This window comes from Oryzias melastigma, linkage group LG20 (assembly GCF_002922805.2).
Source record: "Oryzias melastigma strain HK-1 linkage group LG20, ASM292280v2, whole genome shotgun sequence".
NCBI lineage: Eukaryota > Metazoa > Chordata > Actinopteri > Beloniformes > Adrianichthyidae > Oryzias > Oryzias melastigma.
In genome coordinates this window covers 12,198,312-12,220,275 of record NC_050531.1, presented here as the reverse complement: position 1 = coordinate 12,220,275, position 21,964 = coordinate 12,198,312, and the positions used below count along the sequence as shown (strand labels likewise).

Below are 21,964 nucleotides of genomic sequence, written 5' to 3'. Positions count from 1 at the left end.
TCGGTTGTTACTGAATGCAGGTTGGACTGTGTGTGTGTGTGCACGTGGAGCAGGGGGTGCAGGAGGATAGTGAGCTTTTAATTACCACAGTGGAGGCAGATGTAGCAGAATTGTGCCCCCACTTCCACAGCGCATGCACACACACCTACAGCTCCAGCAGCTGTAAGTCATCAGCTTTGCTTCCTTTATGTGTGTTTATATATATATATATACATATATATATATACTGTTCTTTAATGGAATTAAGCTTTAATTAATTGTTGTAATTTTACTTTACACATCTTAACTCCTCTTTGAATGTGCAACCTTAGTACATATTTTCAGCAAATTATTTTTTTTAACAAACTTTCATCTTAAAAGGTAACTTTCACATTTTTTATTAAATAAAAAAAAGATAAGCTTACATGAAAATTTTAAATAATCATATTCCTTGTTTTAACTTCAGTTATTGCATCCCAAAAAAACTGTTTTTTTCAGCAACAAATACAGAATTTTTAAATAGGAGTTAATCTACTGCTTCTTCTCCAAAATTAGCTTTATTTGGCATCTACATATTTTTTTTCAAAAACAATAAAAATAAATGTAAGCATCAAAGTTAAAGAATTTTGCAGAATGTTCAATTTATGGCATAAATAATTCAACTCTTCAACACACAGACTTCTTTAGTTATTTAATCCAAAGTGTTCATTTTTGTGTTTTGCAATACATTGTTAAACCCACTTCCCCCCTCAAAAAAAATTATTTTCCATCTGTACAAAATTGATCCAAACAGATGTGCACAGATGTAAACATGGTGCTCAGAGTATAAAACCATCAAGAAAATGGTGCATATTTAGAAAAAAAAAAAAAAAAAAACCACAATGTCCCTGCACATATAAAAATAAATTAATACTTTTGCTGTCCAGTCATTGTCAATCTTAATTGTCTGGTCCTAAAGATTCACACACACAAACTGAGGTGTTATTTGCTTTCCTTTACACCGGCACGGCCAATCACGATCACTTATATACACCAACGGCCAATGGGAAAGGTTTATGTACACTTAAAGAGGTAAAACCGGCGCCACTGAAGGCCCCTGAACACTTCCTCCTCTCCTACAAACAGCTATGTACACCCCCCCAGCACCAAAAGTAGCTTTCAAACACATAAATTGAAGGAATTGGTTTACAGCAAAATGAGACTGTAGGGAAGAGACAAAACTGTACACAGTAGTACAAAATGTGAAATCACAAAACTATCGGGCTGTAAAATATATTATCTTATGCCCAACACACACACAGACAAAACCCTCCAGATAAATAAAAAGCACAACTTTGATATTACAGAATGCAGCAGAATAAAACTTCCTAATTTATTAAAGAGACAGCAGCCCCGATGGAGCGAGTGTTTTTTTTTTTTCTTTTCTTGTGATTTTGCAGTAGCAATGCAGCTTTTCACCAGTGGCTTTGTGGAAAAAGTAGGCAGACGTAAAGGTAACAAAAAAAAACCTCCTTGGGCCTCAGGCACTTGGGTTTGGACCCTGATTGGCCAGTCCTGACTGTGGTGGGTCTGCAAATGGCCACTGCCGCTGGCCTTTTAGGTCCTGCTCAAGAGGTAGATGCAGCAGGGGGCTGAGTCAGGAAGATGAAATGCATTGCTTAGAGTGTGGATTAATGGATCCCTCTGAAGATTAAAATTGTGTTATTTTTTTTAAAACATTTCACATTCCAGATTGAGCCCCCTGTATCTGGCCCAGATAAGAACAGTCGATCGCAAGGCTTCTGTGGTGACCGCGGCTCGCTGACGTGAGTGGCTTGCAGACGTGGGGAGAACATGTGGGCTTTTTTCACTACGCTGACCCAGAGTTCCTCCTGGGACTACAGCGAGACAGATGTCAAACATTCATCTGCTACTGCTCACTGCTATTCTCAGGAACTATTTTCTGTGTTTGAGCATGAACTGCTGTCATTTTTTTTTCTTTTTTCTGGTTAACTTTGTAGTTGCGGCTGCGCTTGCTTGAGTGTTGAGTGAGCAGCTCTGGTTGGCTGAGGCCCCTGAGAGAAAACAGCAGAGAAGACCGGACCGTCGTGGAAGGAAGAGCAGAAGAACAAATAAAAGCCATTTCTGGTAATTCAACTTGTTAATTTACCGGAAAATTAAACAAAAATCACAGGTTCTAAACAATTATATACTATTAGGAAAATTAAATAAAAATACGATAATCCGACAAAAAAGTAATAAAAAGCAGCACTAGAGGTATAAAGTACAATATCTAAAGTTTCAAAGGAATAAATAGTGTGAGTTGACACAAAATAAAGCTGCAAAAACAAAGGAAGGTCCAGCTACAGTGACGGCTTTTCCCATCCTTTACACTGAAAAAAACGATCTGCTCAGATTTCTCTCAAGGTTGACCAACAGACTGATTTCAAACTCTGCATAATTATTGAATTAAAAAAAAAAGCAACAACTCCAAAACAAAAGAACATATGCCGTCATGTCTTCTCCTGCCCTGCGACGCCCACGGCTTTCTCGGCTAGCCGAGGCTTCTGCGCCCCTGAGCCGTGCGTGTCAGTGTGTGCGTGCTGCAGCGCCAGGAAGGGGTTGGCAGTGATGGCGCCTTGGCCTTGGCTCGGGGTGCCGGGCAGCAGGTTGTTGATGGGGATCTGAGCGGAGGAGAGGGAGATGGAGGGAATCTGGGCAGAGGAGGAGAGGGACTGCAGCTGCTGGAGGTCCTGCTGCTGCTGCATCAGTTGGTAGAGCAACACCTGCTGCTGATCCTGTGAGGTTGGAGGGATAGAGGAAGAGGGAACCATCCCGCCAAAATAAAATGGGATAATTGTGAATTACCAAAGAGAATTGAGGTAGTAAATGTTGAGACGTCTGTGAGGGTCTTACCCCTGAAGGTTGAGAGGCCAGCAGCTGCTGGAGCTGCTGCTGCTGCAGGAGGAGCCTCTGCTGCTCCGATAACAGGCCGAGCCGCGTCGTGCTGACCAGACAAAACAACAATAAATTAACAAATCAGAGCTCTGGATGAAAAAAGGAGTGAGAAAACAGAAAATGAACCACACAAACATGCATTTCTAAGCAGGTTCCTGTGATTTACTCCAAACCCCTCACCTGTTCTTACTAGTGGCTGAGCTGCTACAATCCAACGAAAGCAAGAAGACACAAAAGCAGAAGACCTGTTAGGCTTCCTGAAGTTACATATTCTGCTGCTTTAAGAGGTTTATTTATCCTGTTGTGCACTTCAGCATCAGATGCTTTGATTTTATGATCATCCTGGGACTCTAGCAGCTGTCAATTATGTGAGGCGGACCTCGCCGGCGCTGGCGGCAGCTGTTCCATACCTGCTATTGACGGGCAGAGTGACGCCTGCAGCTGCTCCTGTAGTGTGTGTGTGGGGGCTGGCGGTGCCTGCCGGCGTCTGGATCACACCGTTTAGGGCTCCGACGATCCCCCCGATGCCCAGCACGTTTCCCGCCCCCAGAGCGCCGATCAGGCCCGTCACGCCACTCAGCCCGGCTGTGGTCGCAACCCCATTGAGAGCCGGCTGAGGGGGGCTCTGGGAGACGGAGGGAGGGGTGGAAAGTGAGGAGGTGGAGCCATTGCTGCTGTGGCCTCCGCATGAAGCAGTGTCCTGAAGTGCAGAGAGATACATAAAGATAGAAAAAGTTCAGAAACAACATTAGGACTCGGATTAGTTAATCTGTTGATAGCTTTCGTCCTCACCTGAGCTGCCACAGGTAAAGACGAGTCGCTGACTCCCGCCTGGGTTCCTCTGACCTCTGCAGCACAAACACCAGCAGGTTAGAAGAAAGCAGCGAGGAAACACGTACGAGTGAAGCCGGCGGCTGTACCAGAGCAGGCAGTCGAAGGGGTGAAAGGCACGGAGAGCTGAGCGCTGAGAAGTTGCAGCCTCTCTTTCTTCATGGTGAGCGTTTTGATCTGCTCCTCCAGACGCCTGTTCTCTTCCTGCAGCTGATGGAGCGACTTCAACATTCCCACCACTGACAGGGAGAGAGGAGAGGAGAAATGTTCTGTCAACAGGCATTAAAAAAGAGTCAGGAAATGTGTCAACGATGCAGAATCTCAAACTGAAGATGTGTTTTTGAGAGGAGACGTGTCCAAACAAACAGGAAGCAGATATAGATTTTCCTCAGGGGTCGAAGGTCAGCTATATCAGACATTTTTAAACATTAACAGCTGAAGAAGTTTATTCTTTTGATAGTAACTTTATTGATCACTGATAGGAAGTTCAAATAACTGACCCATGAATTTGTTTTTGTGACCAAACAAAAACCGAGCGTGTCCCCTCACCGTCTCCTTGAGCCCCTTGCTGCAGCAGGAAGCTCTGCCCTTCGTTCCACTGCCTTTCGAGGAGCTGCTCGATACTGGTGGCCACCGGGGGCAGCGTCTCTCCGACGCCTCCCCCAGACCCTAGCAACCCAAGCCCCGGCCCTGGCAACGACCCCAAAGAGTCATAGCGGATCTGCAGGCCACCAATGGGAGAGCTGAATGAAGGGAAAGAGAGCATGGGCAGAAAAGGGGAGAGATGAAGAGGTCAATGGGGAGATTAACGACCCAACATAAACGTCAGACAAACATAGACACTGCTGGCTATAAAACTACATCAATTTGTTGTTACAGTGGCCTCTAATGAAAAGGGGCCAGGCTTTCTGTCTGCAAGTGGGAGTCAAAAAAAAGAAAAAAAAAAGAGTGGGAGAGGGAGGAAGAAGGAGGACATGGAACGGGGAGAGGCAGACAGAAAGGGAAGTCTCGATGCGATAAATCTCGGTGTGCTGAGACAATCTGTTGAGTGTGAAAGAGCGGGGAATGAGCGACAGTTGAGAGAATAGACACGCGAAGGCAAGAAAATTTACACTTTAAAATGAAACCAAACTGTTATTCTATAGGCAAAAAAAGATCATTTGATACAAGAGTCTTTAACTTAAAAGGAAGATTTAAAACACATGGATGGCTTCAACGTCATGTGTTGTCAGAAGTGTTTTAACATTATAAAACAAGCCACAAGAACATTTAAAGCATCACCAACCTTGTCAACAGAAATCACTCTCTTCACAAAGTGTCAAAAACAAATAAAATACTCGTCTGTTTGATGGATATTTCCATCCGGAAAGATCCATGTAAATACTCCCAGATGGAGAAGATGGAGTTAATCATCACGCTATCCATCCGTATGAAATTAAAGCCAAAAAATATATAATAAGAGAAAAAAAAAAGATAGCTACCACTTTCAAAAACACAAGTTATCGCTGGCTGGGAGAACAAGAATTGCCTGTAGGGGTAAAAGCGAAAGACGGAGGAGTGTGTGAGGGGAGGAAGAGCGAGGAGACGAGGGGCCAGCGGAGGGAAAAGCAGAAAAAGGAGGGGTGGTGGTGGGGGCAGACAGGAATGTAAATGGAGAGTGCAGGGTGGGAGGGCATCTGAGAGAGTGTGTGTGCATTCACCGCGGGGTGGTCTTGGGAGAAGCTCTTACGGGAAAGCCCTGAGATCCGCCGCTGCCGTCTCCCACCTCCTGATCTGCAAAACCACGAGGACGGAAAATCAGCGGAATATCTCAGAGCATCATTTCCTTTCTGCTCTGCATTTTTATTTTATTTTTGTAATAAGCAAACTCGATATTTTTGTTCCTGTTGGCAGACAAAACACCCATTTAAATCGGAAAACGTTGAGAGCGTCCTTGACTGAAATGTCTGGATCAATCATGAAATTAAGAAAAAAAAAGTGCTTAGTTGTTCAAAATGACACAAAAAAAGCTTATAAAACCCAACTTTATGAGGGTTACAAAAATAAAAAAAGACATTAAATGTCACCAATTTTGGTCCTCTAGAAAGGCTAAACAATCATTGAAAATATATTGAGAGCTTTCTTGCAATATAAAATTATAATTGATGTTTAAATTCTTAATTTTAAAGCAAAATCTTGGAAAAATTGATTAAAAATATCTTTAAAGTAAAACTTTAAACAAGAGAGGTGGTCGGGAGCTTTAGTGTGATAAAGCTCTATCCAAACTATATTAAAGGTGTCTTAATGCTTTTGTTTCTATAACCTCTTCCGTTCTTTGTAGCTTTTCATACAAAAACCCATCATTCAAACTCATGCGTCTCCTCCTCTCTACCTTCTGTGAGAGCCTCCATCTCTCCTCCCTCTGGGCCTCTGGCCAGACGTTCCTTTTCATTTTCCTCAGTGAGAGTAATGAATCACACATGCACCGACACTTCTGCATTTACACACTCACTCCAACTCCCCTCTACTTAAGACAGTCAATACCAGCTTTTACCCCCACCAGGTCACCTCCCTGGTTTCTAGTTCTCTTCTGTTTTTTTTTTTTTTCTTTGCTAACCCCTTCCATCTTGGCACCTCCCTCCAGACACTCCAAAGCAATGAGAGATGGATGCCAAAGTAAACAAGCTTTTTTGCAAACAAACACACCTTTCACATTTGGAGTCGGGAGATTCTTATTTGCTGACAAGCGAGCCGTGCAGTTATGCTGACAGTGAGGGGCCATGTTTCAGCCATCACTGATCAGCAAGTTTACAAATCAATCAGTTTTTATTTAACAAATGGAGAAAGCACAGATCTGGTTTAAGATGTGGTTTGACGTCCGCCCGCGTCTGGTCAGTGTGCAGTCGGCTGTCAGTTTTCAAAGGCTTGGATCAAACTGCCGTTTCATCACAACAAAAGCCCCTTTGAACACCACAAGCCTATTGATGAGGATAAAATGCACATTTTTTAAACACCTTTTTTTTTAAAAAGAAAATGTGCACGTCTTTGTATGTGAAAAGGAAATCTCAAAAAAACAGCTCTGAATGAAACTCAAGGCTGTGGAAGACTTTTACACGAGAAAATGGTTCACAGGGATTCATTCAACATTTGTTATTATTTTAAAGATTTATTTCAAAGTATATTTAAACAACTGCAATCAATATTTAAATTAATCCACAATATAACACAATAACAATATAAAATTAGACTTTAGTATTTATTTATTGTATATTTACGGAAAACCTGGAAGTAGAGCCGTGATTAAATGTGTGCTGAAGAGCAACAGAGCTCAGTGGGAGGGGCTTAAGACTGACATCGACCCTTGACCTCTGTGGGATCAAGGGGCATGACTGAGCCATTATCCTCTATCGCACACACATACATGCACAAACACGAACACTCACAAACAGAAAAAGAGGCAAACTTTAATTTTGAAATCTTAATAATAATTCTTAATATAAAAAGCTAAACGCTTGCTCATGTTTATTTCTTCACCTTCCTTTCCTTTACTATAGACACATGTAATTTAAATGCTCCACGGTTTATTGTAAATCAATAAATGTTGATGCTTATTCCTACATTCTTTCCTATCTTTGTGTTATTTGCTCTACAATCGAGAAGCCGGATCTTTACGTCAGAAGTTTTTTTTTTACATGCATACAGATAAATTCTTTTGGTGGCATTAAAGCTGCTTTATTAAAATCTATTCCTATTTAAATACACATTATTGCTAACTCTTTCATGCCTTAATTTATTTCCAAAAATTTATCACAGTAATTTTTCCAAAATTAAGTGGATTCCTGGTTAAATCGTTTAATTTAACAAATGACTTAGCATAAAAAAATGTTGTTATGTGGATCAAATGCTGCCTTACCTGCTGGTGTTGCCTCAGACTGAGCGATGAGAGCTGCCATGCTGGAGTTTGGGTTCAGTCTGTTCCCAAACATGTGAGGAGGTGCCAGGTTGAAGACTGATCCTGGCAGACCGCTCACCTGAGGATGAAGGAGTACACAGAACATCAGCAACATTACCTGAATATTGTGGTTAAGGTGGCAAAAAAAAAAAAAAGTTTTAAGATAATCACACACTTAAAAAATTAAGATTTACAATTTTATTTTACAAAGCTAAATATAAAAACATTTTGTTTAAATCAAACAAATTAAATTAAAATTAAAATGAAGCAAACCAGACATTAAAAATTCCTAAAATGATTTTACAGAATTTCAACATATTTTTCTACATAATTTTAAAAATAATATAGCAAAAAACTACATTTTATTTTAAGTTCCGTATATTAATAAAATATTAATGAATTGGCAACTGAATTTAAATAAATGTAATACAAATTTTAAGAAAAAAGTATAATATGAATGCATTATAAAAAAGTCTGAAAATCATTACAGAATATGTTTTAACTCGTAACATTTAAAAAAACAATAAAAAGCAGCAAGTCTGTTTAGGGATTGCTTTTGTTTATTTTTGATTGCATCCAATTACTAATATTAATGAATTAAATATAGAAAAAACTATTTTTCACCTTTGAACTTTTTACTCCATTCCCTTGCAAATATGTTTTTTTTTGTAAATACCTATGCCTAAATGTAAATTTAAATAAAAGAAACCTATAAATACACCCCCCCCCCACACACACACACAGAGGGATCAGAGTATGCTGACATGCTGACAAAGTGTTTCTGATGCATAGAGTTTAATCCAATTAAGGCATTTCCCAAATAAGGGCAGTGGCGTGAAGGGTGGGGTGGAGTGAGCAGGAGGACAGTGAGTGTGGAGCACCAGGAGGGGAATCTGCTCCATCTAAAAGAACAAAATGGCTGATTGTTGAACGCTAAATAAGTATTTTTGAGTGAAACATGTGATGAAGCATGAAATGGATTAGGCCCATAGTGCAAGGAAAGTTGAGCAAATCTGTGGAGCTAATTTTACCATGAGAAAAATCCTTATAAATGACTAAAATTATATTACAAGTTGAAAATATATTTGTATTAACTGTGTAAAAAACTAAAATGTCCTCGACAAAATCATTCTAATATTACAATTCAGCCATTATTGTATTAAATTAAAATAAAAAGAGCAAAACTCAACTCCTGATTAGTATTAAAAAGGGGGAATCTCTCCATTCATCTTGCCCGAACTGAAATGACTTCATAATCGTGCGCCTTTCCCATCAGCATTCATTTTTCATTTACATCCTTTTTTCATTAGTGGCTCTCTGTCCTGGCTGATAGCCAATGATAGTAGTCCGCTGGTGGACTGAGAACAGCAAGCGCACACTCAAATTCACACACAAAAGCCTGTTGTTAGCATCATTCTACAGTGGTGTGATTCCTGCAGACCTGCAGGTCAAAGTGGGTGTGTGTTCTACATGCCCACAAATTTACAAATCCACACATTTGTCTTCTTTTTTTTTTTTTTTTCTTTTTTTGCTAAAAAACACACAGACCTCACACCTCCATGAACGTGAAATGAACAAACATATACAGCTGGACTCCAGGCATGAGTCTAAAGCTCCCGACACACCGAAAACAAACACAATCACACTGACCCCCCCTCCTACCCACCATCTGTGCCCCCCCCCAACCCATCTCTAATGTGGCGCTTGTCAGATGTCATTACATCACAGGACAACGAAGAGAGGTGGAGGGGTGACGGGGGACAGAAAAAGGGAAGGTTGAGAGTAAGAAAAACTTCAAGTGAGGAACAAAACTAAAAAAAAAAAAGGTCACGATGGAGAAAATCAAATCTGGACAGTCATGCTGGACAGTAGAAGGCGGGAATCTGATGGTTTTGATTGAGGGTTTAGGTTGATCAGATTAGACTTAATGGCATGGTAACTAAACGGTAGCTTTAAAAAGTTAGCATCTGCAAATTTACTGATCCTTTCAGATTGATTGATGATTTTCTTTAATCTGAATAAAGTCTGCAGCACTTCCTGCCTTTTACTTTTACATTTTTTTATGTAAACAATTATGATGCTTCAACCATGCTTTGAAATCTGAAGTATTTTATTTTCTTTTTCTGCATCTGAATACTTTTTTTTCCTAAATGTTTGATTTTGACAACTTGAAATCATAAATAGTATTTAAGGGAACAAAAGATGCCCTAATGTGGGTATATTTTTTTATGGAACCTTATATTTTCCCGAATATGAATATATTCTGTCACGCTATTTACACCCATAGGATTCCAGCACACTTCAATAAGTTGACATTCATCAGGCTTAATTAGAACTGAATTAATGTGGAAAATTATATGTTGAAAAAAGGGTTAAAAAAGAAAAAGTATTCATTTTTTTGTGCTTTTCATAAACCCCAACAACTGTACAGGTGCAGCCAACCATCAGCCATAAAGCACCTTTCAAAACACACTCCACACAAGGTCAGAATAGACATTTCACAAATAATTAAGGAATAATAATAGTCCTAAAAGATTCGGTGCGGAAGACATTTGATTGGAGTGCCTCGGCTTATTTGTGTTGTCATATTTTAGCAGCACTTGAGCTCAAAGATGCACGAAAGGATGTTGAATACAGAGAGGAAAAGGCTGTTGAATAGGCGGTTTGCGTTTGACTCACGTGTGTGGAGGCTGTGCTGTTAAGTGGTGCAGTAGCTGTGAATGGAGAGGGCGGGGCCAGGGAAGGAGTGGGCTGCGGTTGCTGTGACAACTCCGAGCTTGCTCCGCCCATGGCAACAACTCCGCTCCCTGACGATGAGCCATCTCCAGAGAAGACACCTGTAAGGAAATAAAGAGAAAACTATTTTTAATGTATCATTTGATTAATAAAAAAATAAAACTATGAAAAAGTTTACACCTCTAGGACAAAATTGGATCAATGTCACATTGCTGGAGTTAATAAAAAACTCAAAACATCACAAATGTGCTTAAAAAAACAATGTAAACAATCCACCAAACGCCAAAACATCCCACATTGATAGGAGTTTTTTGTCAACATAAATTTGTTTTGAGGTTAAAATGACATTCAATAAAGGTAACATTCTCTACAATTTTTATAATTTAAAAAAGCACTAAAAATAATCAAAAAATGAAAGTTTTAATTAATAGAACACTATTAATTCTCATAGAAATAAAGGAGTTTTATTTGTGTTCTCCTTTCAATAGAAATGCAAAAATAAAAACAAATGTCATTTCAGTTTATCTCTAAATATTTTTCTGTATTCACACATCCTCGTCCGCACTCTCCATCATCGCCCGCGCACACGTCTACCTCTTCTTCCTCCCTTATCAACCCCTTGTGCCTGCCCACTGAGGATAAGCCCTGCCCCTGCCCCCCTTTGACCCCGGTAGAGGAGGGGAGGGGAGGGCCCCCTCAGTCCCACAAAAGCCTGAATGGCTCAGGGCAGCGAGCATTCACTGGGGGAACAAGAGATCTTTGTGCCAGAAGGGGAGGGGAGGAAGGAGGGAGCCAGCCATAGATATGAGCGCTACATGGGCTGACATACTATTAATAACGCTTTGCAATATGCAGCAGAAAAATTGATACCCAAAGCGGGGCAGCAGAGGCTCAGGGGGCATGTGCTCCAACACGGGTTTCAGCAGCTGGATTAGGGGCCCAACCAACACTTTATCGGATAAGAAACGCACAAAACACTGCGGTGGTGACTGGGGGAAGAAGGGGGTCGTAAGTCCATAAATGTAATATAATTTTTTTTCAATTTAAAACACCTAAAATTACCTTATTTCATGTAAAAAATTTGCTAATTTGTAGCAAAATTACATCAACAAATGAGTTGATTTTTTTACATGTTATTCTTTTCAATGAAATATGCTTAAAATAAACATTACTCTAAATTACAGCATATAAAGTATTGTTTTTTTCCCCTTCCTTTTAACTGAAAATAGTTTTTGTGTGAGTTTTCTTCTTCAAATTAAAAGCGCAATTTTAACATCAAAATTTAGCTTGTAGAAAATCTTTCAGGGATGGTATCATCTTCAATAAAAAAAAATAAAAAAAAAGAAGTAAGAGAGCGTCATCGCACACAAGCTTGGGCTTGTAAAACCTAAAACCTATTTGCTTGATCAATAATTTTAGCCCCTTGAGCACAACGGGTCTCAATACTTCTTTCCTGTTTAGCTCAACACAAGCTCTAAAACAACTAACCAAAAATTGTTCAAGCTGTTGTTATGAGACAGAAATCTTTCGTAATCACTACCAAAAAGCTGAATCAAGTCCAAAATCATATGAATGCTATCATAATTCATCAATAACCTGTTAAACAAGTAATTCTACTGAAAAACCTGTTATTTTCTGTTCAGGAAGACTTTGTTTTGAAGTAAAAAGATAAATAACTGAACCTGTCTTCTGTTGATAGCAATTATAATTATACTTTTAAAACGAAGCTCTTAGAAAACCTTAAAAAATAAAGTATTTAGTTAAAATAGAGAGAAAATCCTTTACAGTCAATGAAGTGAGTTTTTGAGACTCATAAAACCATTTTAACATCAAAGATTAAAATATTTAGAAAATCTTATTCGGTCTCAACTTTTTAAAAATACACTTTCTTTAAAAAAAATGTGTATAAATTCAGTCAGCTTTAATTTAAATAACTTTTGAATAGTTCTGTTTTTCCCCACTGCTAAACCCAAATGACACATTTTATTTTGAAATACAGAAAAAGCTCATTTGCTGTTGAAAAATGTTTCGAAATATTTTTTTCTTTTAGCTAATATCAAGTGTGTGCAATTACAAACTTGCAGATAATTTTAGCTAAAAATATTAGCATAATACGCTTCAAATTAATTACCATTCATTGTATAATTTATCTATCCATATCTGCTTTCCATTTGTGACACCATGTTGTTAGACCCTATAATTTAGAATGATTGAGTTAACAATGCGATCATATAAATTACTCAGCAAATCTAACAATAGGAGGAGCATCTTTCTTCTCCTTATCATTTTTCACGTCTCTCAATACTTGCACTCCAGCTGGCCTGAATAAATCCACTCCAAGTCAGCATCTTTCCTCCCCCCACCCATCAAACCTAACACACTCAACTAGCCGTCCCATCAGTGACCCCGGCGCCATCAAACATTAACCTAGCCAAAATCTGACCCTCTGTTTCTCCCATTCCACCGACTCATATCTATCAGGCTAACTATCTATCCATCAGCACAGCAGAGTCAGCAGACAGAATTGGTGGCGGTGGTGGGGGAGAGATAAACGCCAGGATCCTTCCTATTGCTGCCCCGCATTAACCCTTTGCTAAATATTTACAGTAGGGCGAGGGGCACATTCTGTCTCACAGACACATGTATAGATGATGCACCATCACACACAACCACCAGTGTCTGCCCTACATTTTGTCAGCGGCACCCCTGGATTGAGGAAAAGCACTAACGCAACCGAAACATTTATCTTCAATCAAAACTACTAAACAAACCTGACAAAACTTTCAGATTTGTTTTAAAGGTACATCATTACCAAATACAAAACAGGAGTTAAAAAACAAATCCACACATCATCACTGCCAGTTTGTGACTAATTTAAAATTCTGAATATTTTGAAAGAAAAAATATTTTTTAAATTGTATTTTAATTTCTTTGGAATTTCTTTAGCCAAAATGTGAAAAAAAAAATCGCTTCAATTTATTATACATTTAAAGTTTATATCAAGTTTAATGACTGAATCTCAAATTTTGAAATTGTTGTCATTAAAAAAATTACACAATAAGAAATAATTTTCACAATAAGAGACTAGCTTAAAAGTTTAAAAACATTTCACTAATTTGGAGATTTTTTAAGCACTGAAAAAAACAAAATTCAAAACTAAAATGAAAAACGTTTTTGTTACAAAATCAAAGTTGATTAATTTTATTAGATTCAAAATAATTAAAGTTTATATATTTTTTTAAATGCATGTTTTGTTCAAACATTAATGTTGTGTTAAAACATGACTTGTCTCACAAAGGCAACATAAATTTAAAGAAAACAACCGAGAATCTTAAAAATCAATTTAATGTAAATACATTTCTTATGTTAGGAAATTAAACAACCTGCTCCTAAATTTAAGATAAAGAAAGAAAAGTTTCTGAATTTAGCAAGTGTGTGTAAATTCATCAACTACTTTAGTGTTCTTTTATATTTTATTAGAACTACTCAAGTTTAGTATTTATAATAAAATAAATGAAGACAATATAAAGTTATATTAGCTTTTTTCTGAATCTTGTTCTGCTTATCATCAATAATTCTGATATAACATTGCTTAGTACATCCTCAGTACTCGTATACAACGCAATATGTTCATGCACATTACGCATATTTTCATTTCATGTTTACATAAGACTGCACTTGGTACTGTCCAAACAACACTGCATATTTGTCAAATAAGCTGTGATTTATAGACAGAGCAGAATGGTAGCAAAGAGAGCTGCTGAAAGATGGAGGGAGGAACAAAGAAGTGATGATCCTGGAAGAAAAAAAAAGAAAAGAGAGAGACATGTGGGAAGTGTGGACTGTGCTGAGCCACCTTCATCAGCAGAGAGGAACTCCAAAGCATAAAGACAGTTGCCAAGCAACTGAACACGCTAGGGAAAGGGAAAATCATACAGACGACTTCCACGGTGAGAAAAAAAAAATACTACTACACACACAGAGAAAACCAGCATAAAGATCGACAGACAGACGGCAATAAAAATGAGTCAAATCCTTTCTGTTAATATTCCCAAATACAGGAGCCGTTTCTAATCATTTTCTTTTTAATTTGATAGCATTCAGGGACTAACGAGATGACTGAGGAGAACAGTAAATACAGCCATGGCACACACAAGATATTCCTGTTTTCTAAAAGGTGCGCAGAGATGAATTTCAAAAGGAATTGCTTCAATATCAATAGAATAAATTGAAACTCTCCATACAATTAGTTATTACATTTCATAACCGTCTGACAATCTCTTAAATAAGCCAATAATCTGCTCATTAGTTAAAGGAGAATTATCATCTGTTATGGATATTTTTCCAATTTAATGTCTGGGTTCGAAATAACAAAGTCATACTTTGAGTCTTTAAAACTAAAGACATTTAAAACATGATGTGTTGTGTGCCCTCCTCACCTGAGACAGTAGACGTGGAGCTGCTGTTGCTTTGCAAGCTTCCGTTCCTGAGGAGTGACGGGGATTTCTGAATCCCGGCACCGACGCCCATGACCCCCAGCCCCCGTTCTGCTCCTCCTCCCATTCCCACTCCTAATCCGCTGCTGGAAACTAAACCTGGCCGGCCTGAGAGCGTGGAGCAGGCCGAGACAGCAATAGAAGCGGTGGAGGAGGAGGCGCTGGCTGAGGACGAGGTGGGGAGAGTTAAGGATGGCGCTGGCTCAGTGGGCTTCACATCTGTGGTAAAGCAAGGTCCAAATCTGTTCCTCCAGTTGCCTTTCTTTTTCTTCTTCACCCCATCTTCTGTCCCTGCGGTAGGGGCTCCGCCAATTCCAAGTCCGGCACTGGAAGGTTGGGGCCGTTTGTAGCCGGTGGACCCAACAAGGCTTGGTGTCTCGCCTGTTGTGTGACTGTGGGAATTCTCATACAGCTTCCCGCCCACTGCAATGAAATCCAAACAGGCTCAGTGATTAATTTCATTTTAACATAAGTTGCGTTTACATGGACACAAGTAATCAGAATAAAAGCCTGATGAGAGTAAAAATGGATCATGTAAATGCATCATTTGGAATAATCTGACTCGACTCATTCGGATCCAAAATTTCCTTCCGATTGAGAGGGATGGGTTATACCGATAGTTAGATGTAAACGTTTGTCATAATTGTATATGATCAGATCAAAGACACATGCACACACAGCTAGACACGAAAAAATGGGTAAGAAAATATTATAAAAATTGTGTCACCTGCAGAAGCTGTCGAAGGAGACATGAGAGAACCAAAAAGAGTTGTTGTTCCTTCAGAAGCTCCGCCCTCTGAGCTCGGTTTGACGAGGCAGCTGCTGAAGGATGGCGGAGAAGAAAAAGTAGTTCCACTACCGGGACGCAACGATGAGTCTGTGAAACTTATGAAGTCGGTAGAAGGTGCAGACGGGGTTTTGCTGGCACTGGTCAACAAGAGGCCTGAAAGATAGAAAAGATGAATAAAAGATATAAGGAAGAACGGAGTAAAAATAAAGAAGTACAAAACGGAACAAACAAGTGGAAGCAAAAAGAGAACAAAAACATGTGACACTGACAAAGAGATTACAGCAGAATAGATTTCTAGAGAACCAAACATTTAATCAACTCTTGCTCCATCGACTAAAACAATACGTCTTTCTTCACTATGTAATCCTCTTGTTTATCAGCGGAAGTTTTTTTGTAACTTTCCTCCCTTTTTTTCCAGACAGCTGCAAAATACCGCTGCCAGACACAGACACACACCTGACATGGGTCTCAAGGTTCTGATAGCATAAAACAGGCGTTTCAATGTGAACAGTGAGTGCTTAACTTCTCCACATGCTCTCCCCGCCGGCGTTTGTGTGTTTCCAGACAGGGCCCCAGATAACAGGAGGCAAAGGCCAGTCGAGACGAAACAGTGTTATCACAGACACACACAAAAGTCTGGTGCCTGAGCAAATGACACAGCACTCCCACTTATGTGGGCTTTCATTACACTGCCGACTGTGCAGTTGGGCTACATTGGCAGAATTGTTTGGTGGGTGGACAGAGCGATAACAACAGAGGATTTGTCTTTGGGTTTGTATGATTTTAACTGACTAAACGGGACCATTTGCTGTCGACAATTCACCTTGATGGAAAGGGCCAGTGGAAGCAGACACAGAAGTAGAGGAGGTTGCCATAGTGACCACAGTGGAGGGAAGAGGCTTCCCTGAGGAGGTGAGGGACTTGCGCCCGACTCTGGACCCCACCGCATGACCCGCGCCGCTGTTCTTCTTGTTCTTCACCTCAGACGCCGACTTGCCTGGATCAGCGGCTAAACCATCCTTGGAATTGCTATTGCTGCCAGAGTGAGAGGAAGACACTTCCTGAAAGTTGGCGTTGGTGAACCGGGCGGCGTTGTCGTCCAATCTCTTCTGTGAGGATGCTGGTAGAGAGTTGACAGCTCCTCCCGAACTTCCGCTATTGTAGGGCTGGAGGAGGAGGATGAGAAAGGAGGGTGAAGGTGAGCTTTCAGGGTGAAAGGGAGTACAGGAACCATGAAAACATCCGGAAAAAAGGGAGGCAAACTAGAAAACAATGGAGCTTGAGAAAAGCAGGCTGAAAGACACAAGAAACTTAGGAGGTGGAGGAAAAGAGGTGTGAAGGACAGTGTGCAATGTGCCCTCACCTTTTCTGGGCCCATGATGTTTGGGAGGACGAGCGAGGGGGACATGTCCATTGCAGACTTTTTGTGTTTCGGTTTGTGTCTGTCGCGCTCCTTGTGTTTCTGAACATGCAGAGTGAAAAACAACAAGAAAATAATTCAAATGAAAATGCTAAAAGTGAGTGAGGGGAAGCTAAAAACTACAACTAAATCCAGTAAAGGAAAAAAACTGAAAGCATGTTCTGTGATCTTTGAATGAAAATGGCTACAAAAATGTGAAAATGAAAAGAAAGTATGCTGTGAGTTATTAGGGTTTAAGAATAAAAGGGGAGAGCGTGTGCTTATACGACTGAAAAGAAAGAGAAAAAAGAAGGAATGTGGCATTTCAAAGACTCAATCTGAGATTAAAGCCTGAAGATCCACAAAACAAGAGTGAGATGGAAGAGAGATAAAAAGAGGTAGGAAATAAAACAGGAATTTAGCATGCTGCTGTACAAAAAGACTGAGTGCATCTAAGTGCCATGTATTGAAGCGTTCAGGCTCTTGTAGTTTCATCAATCATATCGTTTCTCATGGACCATCAAAGCTCAATTTACACCCTCGCCCCCACAGCCAACTCTCCCTCATACCCAAGGTGGCGACTGGGTGTCAGTGCTTTGACACCCTCACGCGCACACGCCCCACACGTGGATTCGGCAGACAGGTGCGCACGCTCTAATTGCACACTTGCATGCATGCGGCCGCACACCCACTCTTGAAAATAGGAGGTGAAAATATGTAATGATCCTAACAGACGACACGGGACTCAACACGCTTGTGAGGCTCAGTGTCATGACAATTATAAAACAGCTCGAACCCCTCCCCGCCGTTCCCCCTAGGTTTTGTTAAGAAACGATCATGAGGAGGCTTGTGACAGTTTAGCCAGACTTCCTCTGTGAGTGGCAGTTAACAGACACCACCCGCCACATCAGGAGATAGCAACTCCTGTGTCCTCTTTCCACTAATCTTAGCTTCACAGATGTCAAAACAAGTTTGCAACTTAAACTTCGTTTTCACTGCAGATTTCCTCTTTTTTTCTTGCCTTGTTACCATTTTATGACATTACATTTGTGCTTATTAATGTTAGGAGGTCTGCAAGATTTTTATTCGTTTTAAGTCAAAACAGGCAGGCTTTGAGGATAAAACTTCTAGATCCACCTTAAAAGATTCAGACATTAAATAAAAAATGGTAACGAGCCTAACAAACACATTAGCAAACAATATTAATGTGTTTATAGGCTATTAGTAAGACATTTATTAGCACAAAAAGCCAGATAAGGTTTATTTACATACTTAGTAAAGTTCTTCACCATCTAAAGGGAGCCTTTTGTCAACAAAGGCCATATTAATAAACTGCTTACAAGCTTAATGAATGTATTAACTATCTTTGTCAACATTATATTGAGAGTTTTGCAGCACCTCATCTGAAGTGTCACCAAAATTGTTTGACTTTTGAAGCATAAATAAAGCACAAAAATGCTAGAAAAAAAACATTTAACAATTCAATAAAAGTAATTTTGTACTGTAAAAAGTGACACAATCAACAAATACAGGCTGATAATTAAATAAATTAGCTGCACAAATAAAATTAAATGAAATACTTTTGGGGACTGAAAATGAACTGAATATTTTTTCTTTCCAAAAAACCTCAAAGAATTGCACAAATAAAACAAATTAGCCCAAAGCCTCGGCTGGAACAAAAGGATAAGAGGGAAGAGAGTGACAGACAGAGAGGTGAAGTCTTTGTTTTTCATTAACATTCCAGAGGAAGGTGTTGATGGACAAAGGCTGAGCTGAGAGGCTCGGGTGGCAGCCACACACACAAAAAAAGTCAGAACCCACAGAAGTGGGCGTGGGAAACATAACACGCACACAAAGTAAATGTGACACGGTCTTATCAATCAGGTCAATTGATTCTACAGCCAAAGGAAAGAAAAAACCTTTCAGAGTTTTCCTCCCTTTTTATCTCTTCTGCAGGTCAACGCTGGTGTGATCATTTGATCAGGGGGTTCAGAGGTGCTTTAAATAAAATAAAGTGGTGGTAGATGACAATAAAGGTATGCATCTGGATACCTGCTTAAAAATAATTCAAAACTTCCAGATGCATGTTTTTAAAACTAGATTTAAATTTAATATGAAACAAGCTAAAAACAAACACAAATATTCAGGCTTTCAAGTCTTGATAGTCAAAACGCAAAATTAAGAGGTGATTCGAACATATATTCTTAAAAAAAAAGACAGAGGAAGTGTCTTTTCACAGGATTTAATCATCATGCAAAAAAAAAAAAATCTAAGAACTATTTTTCTCTACATAAATAAACCCCGTAACATGCATAGCCCACACTTTATCACTGATGAGGCAATTAAACAACCAAAATAAATGTTAGTAATCACTGTTAAGGTCAGCCACGGCCTGAGTTTGTGTTTTTAAAATGAATAAAACTATTCTATTATTAAGATGAAAAGACAAAGTATTATCTGCTCAGGATTTGACAGATCTCCAATTAAATGGTTCCCAGTTCTTCTCGTGAGCCTGGGGGGGACAGGGGGACTGAGATAAAGACTGAGAAGGAGAAGCAGGGGGGTTAAATGAGTGGAAAGGGAGGAACAGGAAGTAAAAGAAAAAAATAATCTGCCCTGGTCTGGCAGGAATTCCCTTGTGCGGTTTCCTGCAGGACTTCTGATTAGCCATTGTGTGTATGTATATATGGATGTGTTTCCTGCAGGCCTTTTTCTAGGCAGCCATTGTGTGAGGGGAGGGGGATAGAGGACTCAAACCCCTGATGTGGTTTGACTGCAGGTTTGAACATAAGGTGGGCATGCATCTGAGTCTGAAAACCAAACACAAAAAAGCGTGTAGGCCGACTAACACACAAAAACACCACAAATATCAGAAGAATTGAGAAAAAAAGGCAATTTTGCAAAAGGGGTCTGATTTTCTAAATTAAACCTGGTTGTATTAACCAAAGCTACAGCAGAGACGGTAAATGTCACATGGATAAATTAGCACACATTCCTTAATATGGCACTGAATAATGAACACTCAGTCCAAGCCAAAATAAAAATTTCTTATCTGTTTTTTTAGGTCAAAAAATAGCACACATGAAAAAAATGAACTATTTTGACTAAAAATACCACAAAAGTAAAAATACACAATCTGCATTTCCATTAGGTCTTCCAGCAAAATGCAGCATCTTCTTAAAAAGGAGCATTTCAAGGCCTAAAAGCCTTTGTTTGAAGTAGACACTGCTTGCAATGAATATTTAAGCCTTCAGCTTATCCATTCACACACACGTTCAGACAAAACCAAAAGGTTAAATCAAATTCTGCTCCATTTATATCAAACTGAATTTGTTCTGGCATCAATGCAAGTCTGAACAAAGGAAAATGCACTTGCTGATTTACATGGTCTGTAGTGAAGACGGCCTTGGATGAGCGAAGTACACATGGCCGCATGCAAATAAGAAAGTAACTCCACCTTTAAATTTATGCTTCTAATAGAGCGAAGGATTTTAGACGTGGCACTGGACGTTTTGGTTTGGTGAATAACCGACAGCTAAAAGAAGACCCTCAATTCTTTGTGACCTGTATTAAATTGTGTTGTCTGATTACACATTATTAAATAATTTCTGAACATTTTGTTCAGCACCAGAAGTTTCATTTAAATGCAGGCAAATGTGTAAAAACTCTTTGTTCTGTGTTGTGAAAGGGAACATGGCGCTCAGAAAAAGTGGAACTGATCCTTTGAAACCTGCTGTAAATTCAGATTTCACACAGCTTGTGATTACATGTTCAGTTAACAAGCATCACTTATTAAGTCACACTCATGTAGCATTCATTAAAGGCGGCAATCACTGGTGGGCTGCAGCCATACTAGCAAAAAAGCCATTAAAAATCCTGTGGGGTCCATGACATAAATTTAGCAATCAGACATAGAAAACAGTCAAGACTTCTTTATAATAAAAAAAGCTATTTTTTCCACAATATTTCTTACATAAATATTTGATCCAATAAATAAAAAAATAATACTACCAAGACTAAATTTTTAAGTAATCGATAAGAAGTCCATAAAGGTGAACCTCTTTACACTAAATGACAATGATTATTTACTTTAAGAGTTATTCAGTATAATTTAAGAGACCTTTTATATTTTGAACAGGTTAAAGTTCGAACCAATGTTAAGATGAGATGTGTTTCAGTTCTTGGAGTAAAATTATGGTATGGATTAAGTGATGAATTTAAATTAAATAATTTGCTTTTGCTTTTTAAGCTTCTGCCTATTTCTTTTTTTTATTGGTTGTTTGTTTATATTCTTTATTATGTTAACTTTACAAATGGCAAACTAAACCAATAAACATGAAACATGAATAAACTGGTTTATCAAAACATTTTTATTAAAAATTATATTTCTCAATTATTTGTTTAAAATGCCACAAATTATAAAATTAAAACAAGAGAGAGATAACATTTATTTAAAGAAAAAAAGCCAGACAAATTCCACCTCTTAAAAGTGTGATAAATCCTGGAATGTTCATTTTAATTTAGAAAAACAAAGCCAAACATTTTCTCTCTATAATATTTAAAAACCTTTATTGTGTGTTTTTATTTTAATTGGGGAAGAAGTTGTGATTAACAGTGGGCTTCACTCAAACACATTTTTTTTGCTAATTTGATTTTAACTCAAAACTACCCAAACTATATTTTTTTCTACTGTAAGATCGTTCCTGGTGGTCTTTTTATTATGATTACCAATTTTTTAAATAAATAAAACAGCTTTGAATAAAGAAATAATCAGAAAAGCAGCACTTTAAATCTTAAAATATTTCATATATGTCCCCCATCATAAGAAAAATGCAACGAGAGCATGTTAAAAAAAAAAGGACGAT

General features: G+C 38.8%; 1 protein-coding gene across 5 annotated transcripts in view; it reads right to left on the bottom strand.

Moving 5' to 3' along the window:
* Positions 1 to 655: 655 nt before the first annotated feature.
* mllt10 (MLLT10 histone lysine methyltransferase DOT1L cofactor) overlaps positions 656 to 21,964 on the bottom strand; it is a 39,532-nt gene continuing 18,223 nt past the window's right edge. For 3 of the 5 annotated variants that reach the window (XM_024280006.2, XM_024280009.2, XM_024280012.2), the window contains 14 exons: positions 17,064 to 17,162; positions 16,524 to 16,866; positions 15,638 to 15,853; positions 14,854 to 15,333; positions 10,358 to 10,515; positions 7,640 to 7,757; positions 5,448 to 5,520; positions 4,297 to 4,490; positions 3,837 to 3,986; positions 3,709 to 3,764; positions 3,327 to 3,616; positions 3,097 to 3,120; positions 2,875 to 2,965; positions 656 to 2,756 (listed from right to left, as the gene is read on the bottom strand). In XM_024280006.2, coding sequence (XP_024135774.1) covers positions 2,472 to 2,756; positions 2,875 to 2,965; positions 3,097 to 3,120; positions 3,327 to 3,616; positions 3,709 to 3,764; positions 3,837 to 3,986; positions 4,297 to 4,490; positions 5,448 to 5,520; positions 7,640 to 7,757; positions 10,358 to 10,515; positions 14,854 to 15,333; positions 15,638 to 15,853; positions 16,524 to 16,866; positions 17,064 to 17,162 — 2,577 coding nt within the window. In that variant the 3' untranslated portion in view covers positions 656 to 2,471. The remainder of the gene's footprint in view (positions 2,757 to 2,874; positions 2,966 to 3,096; positions 3,121 to 3,326; positions 3,617 to 3,708; positions 3,765 to 3,836; positions 3,987 to 4,296; positions 4,491 to 5,447; positions 5,521 to 7,639; positions 7,758 to 10,357; positions 10,516 to 14,853; positions 15,334 to 15,637; positions 15,854 to 16,523; positions 16,867 to 17,063; positions 17,163 to 21,964) is intronic. The other 2 variants (XM_024280007.2, XM_024280008.2) reach the window with 2 other exon arrangements.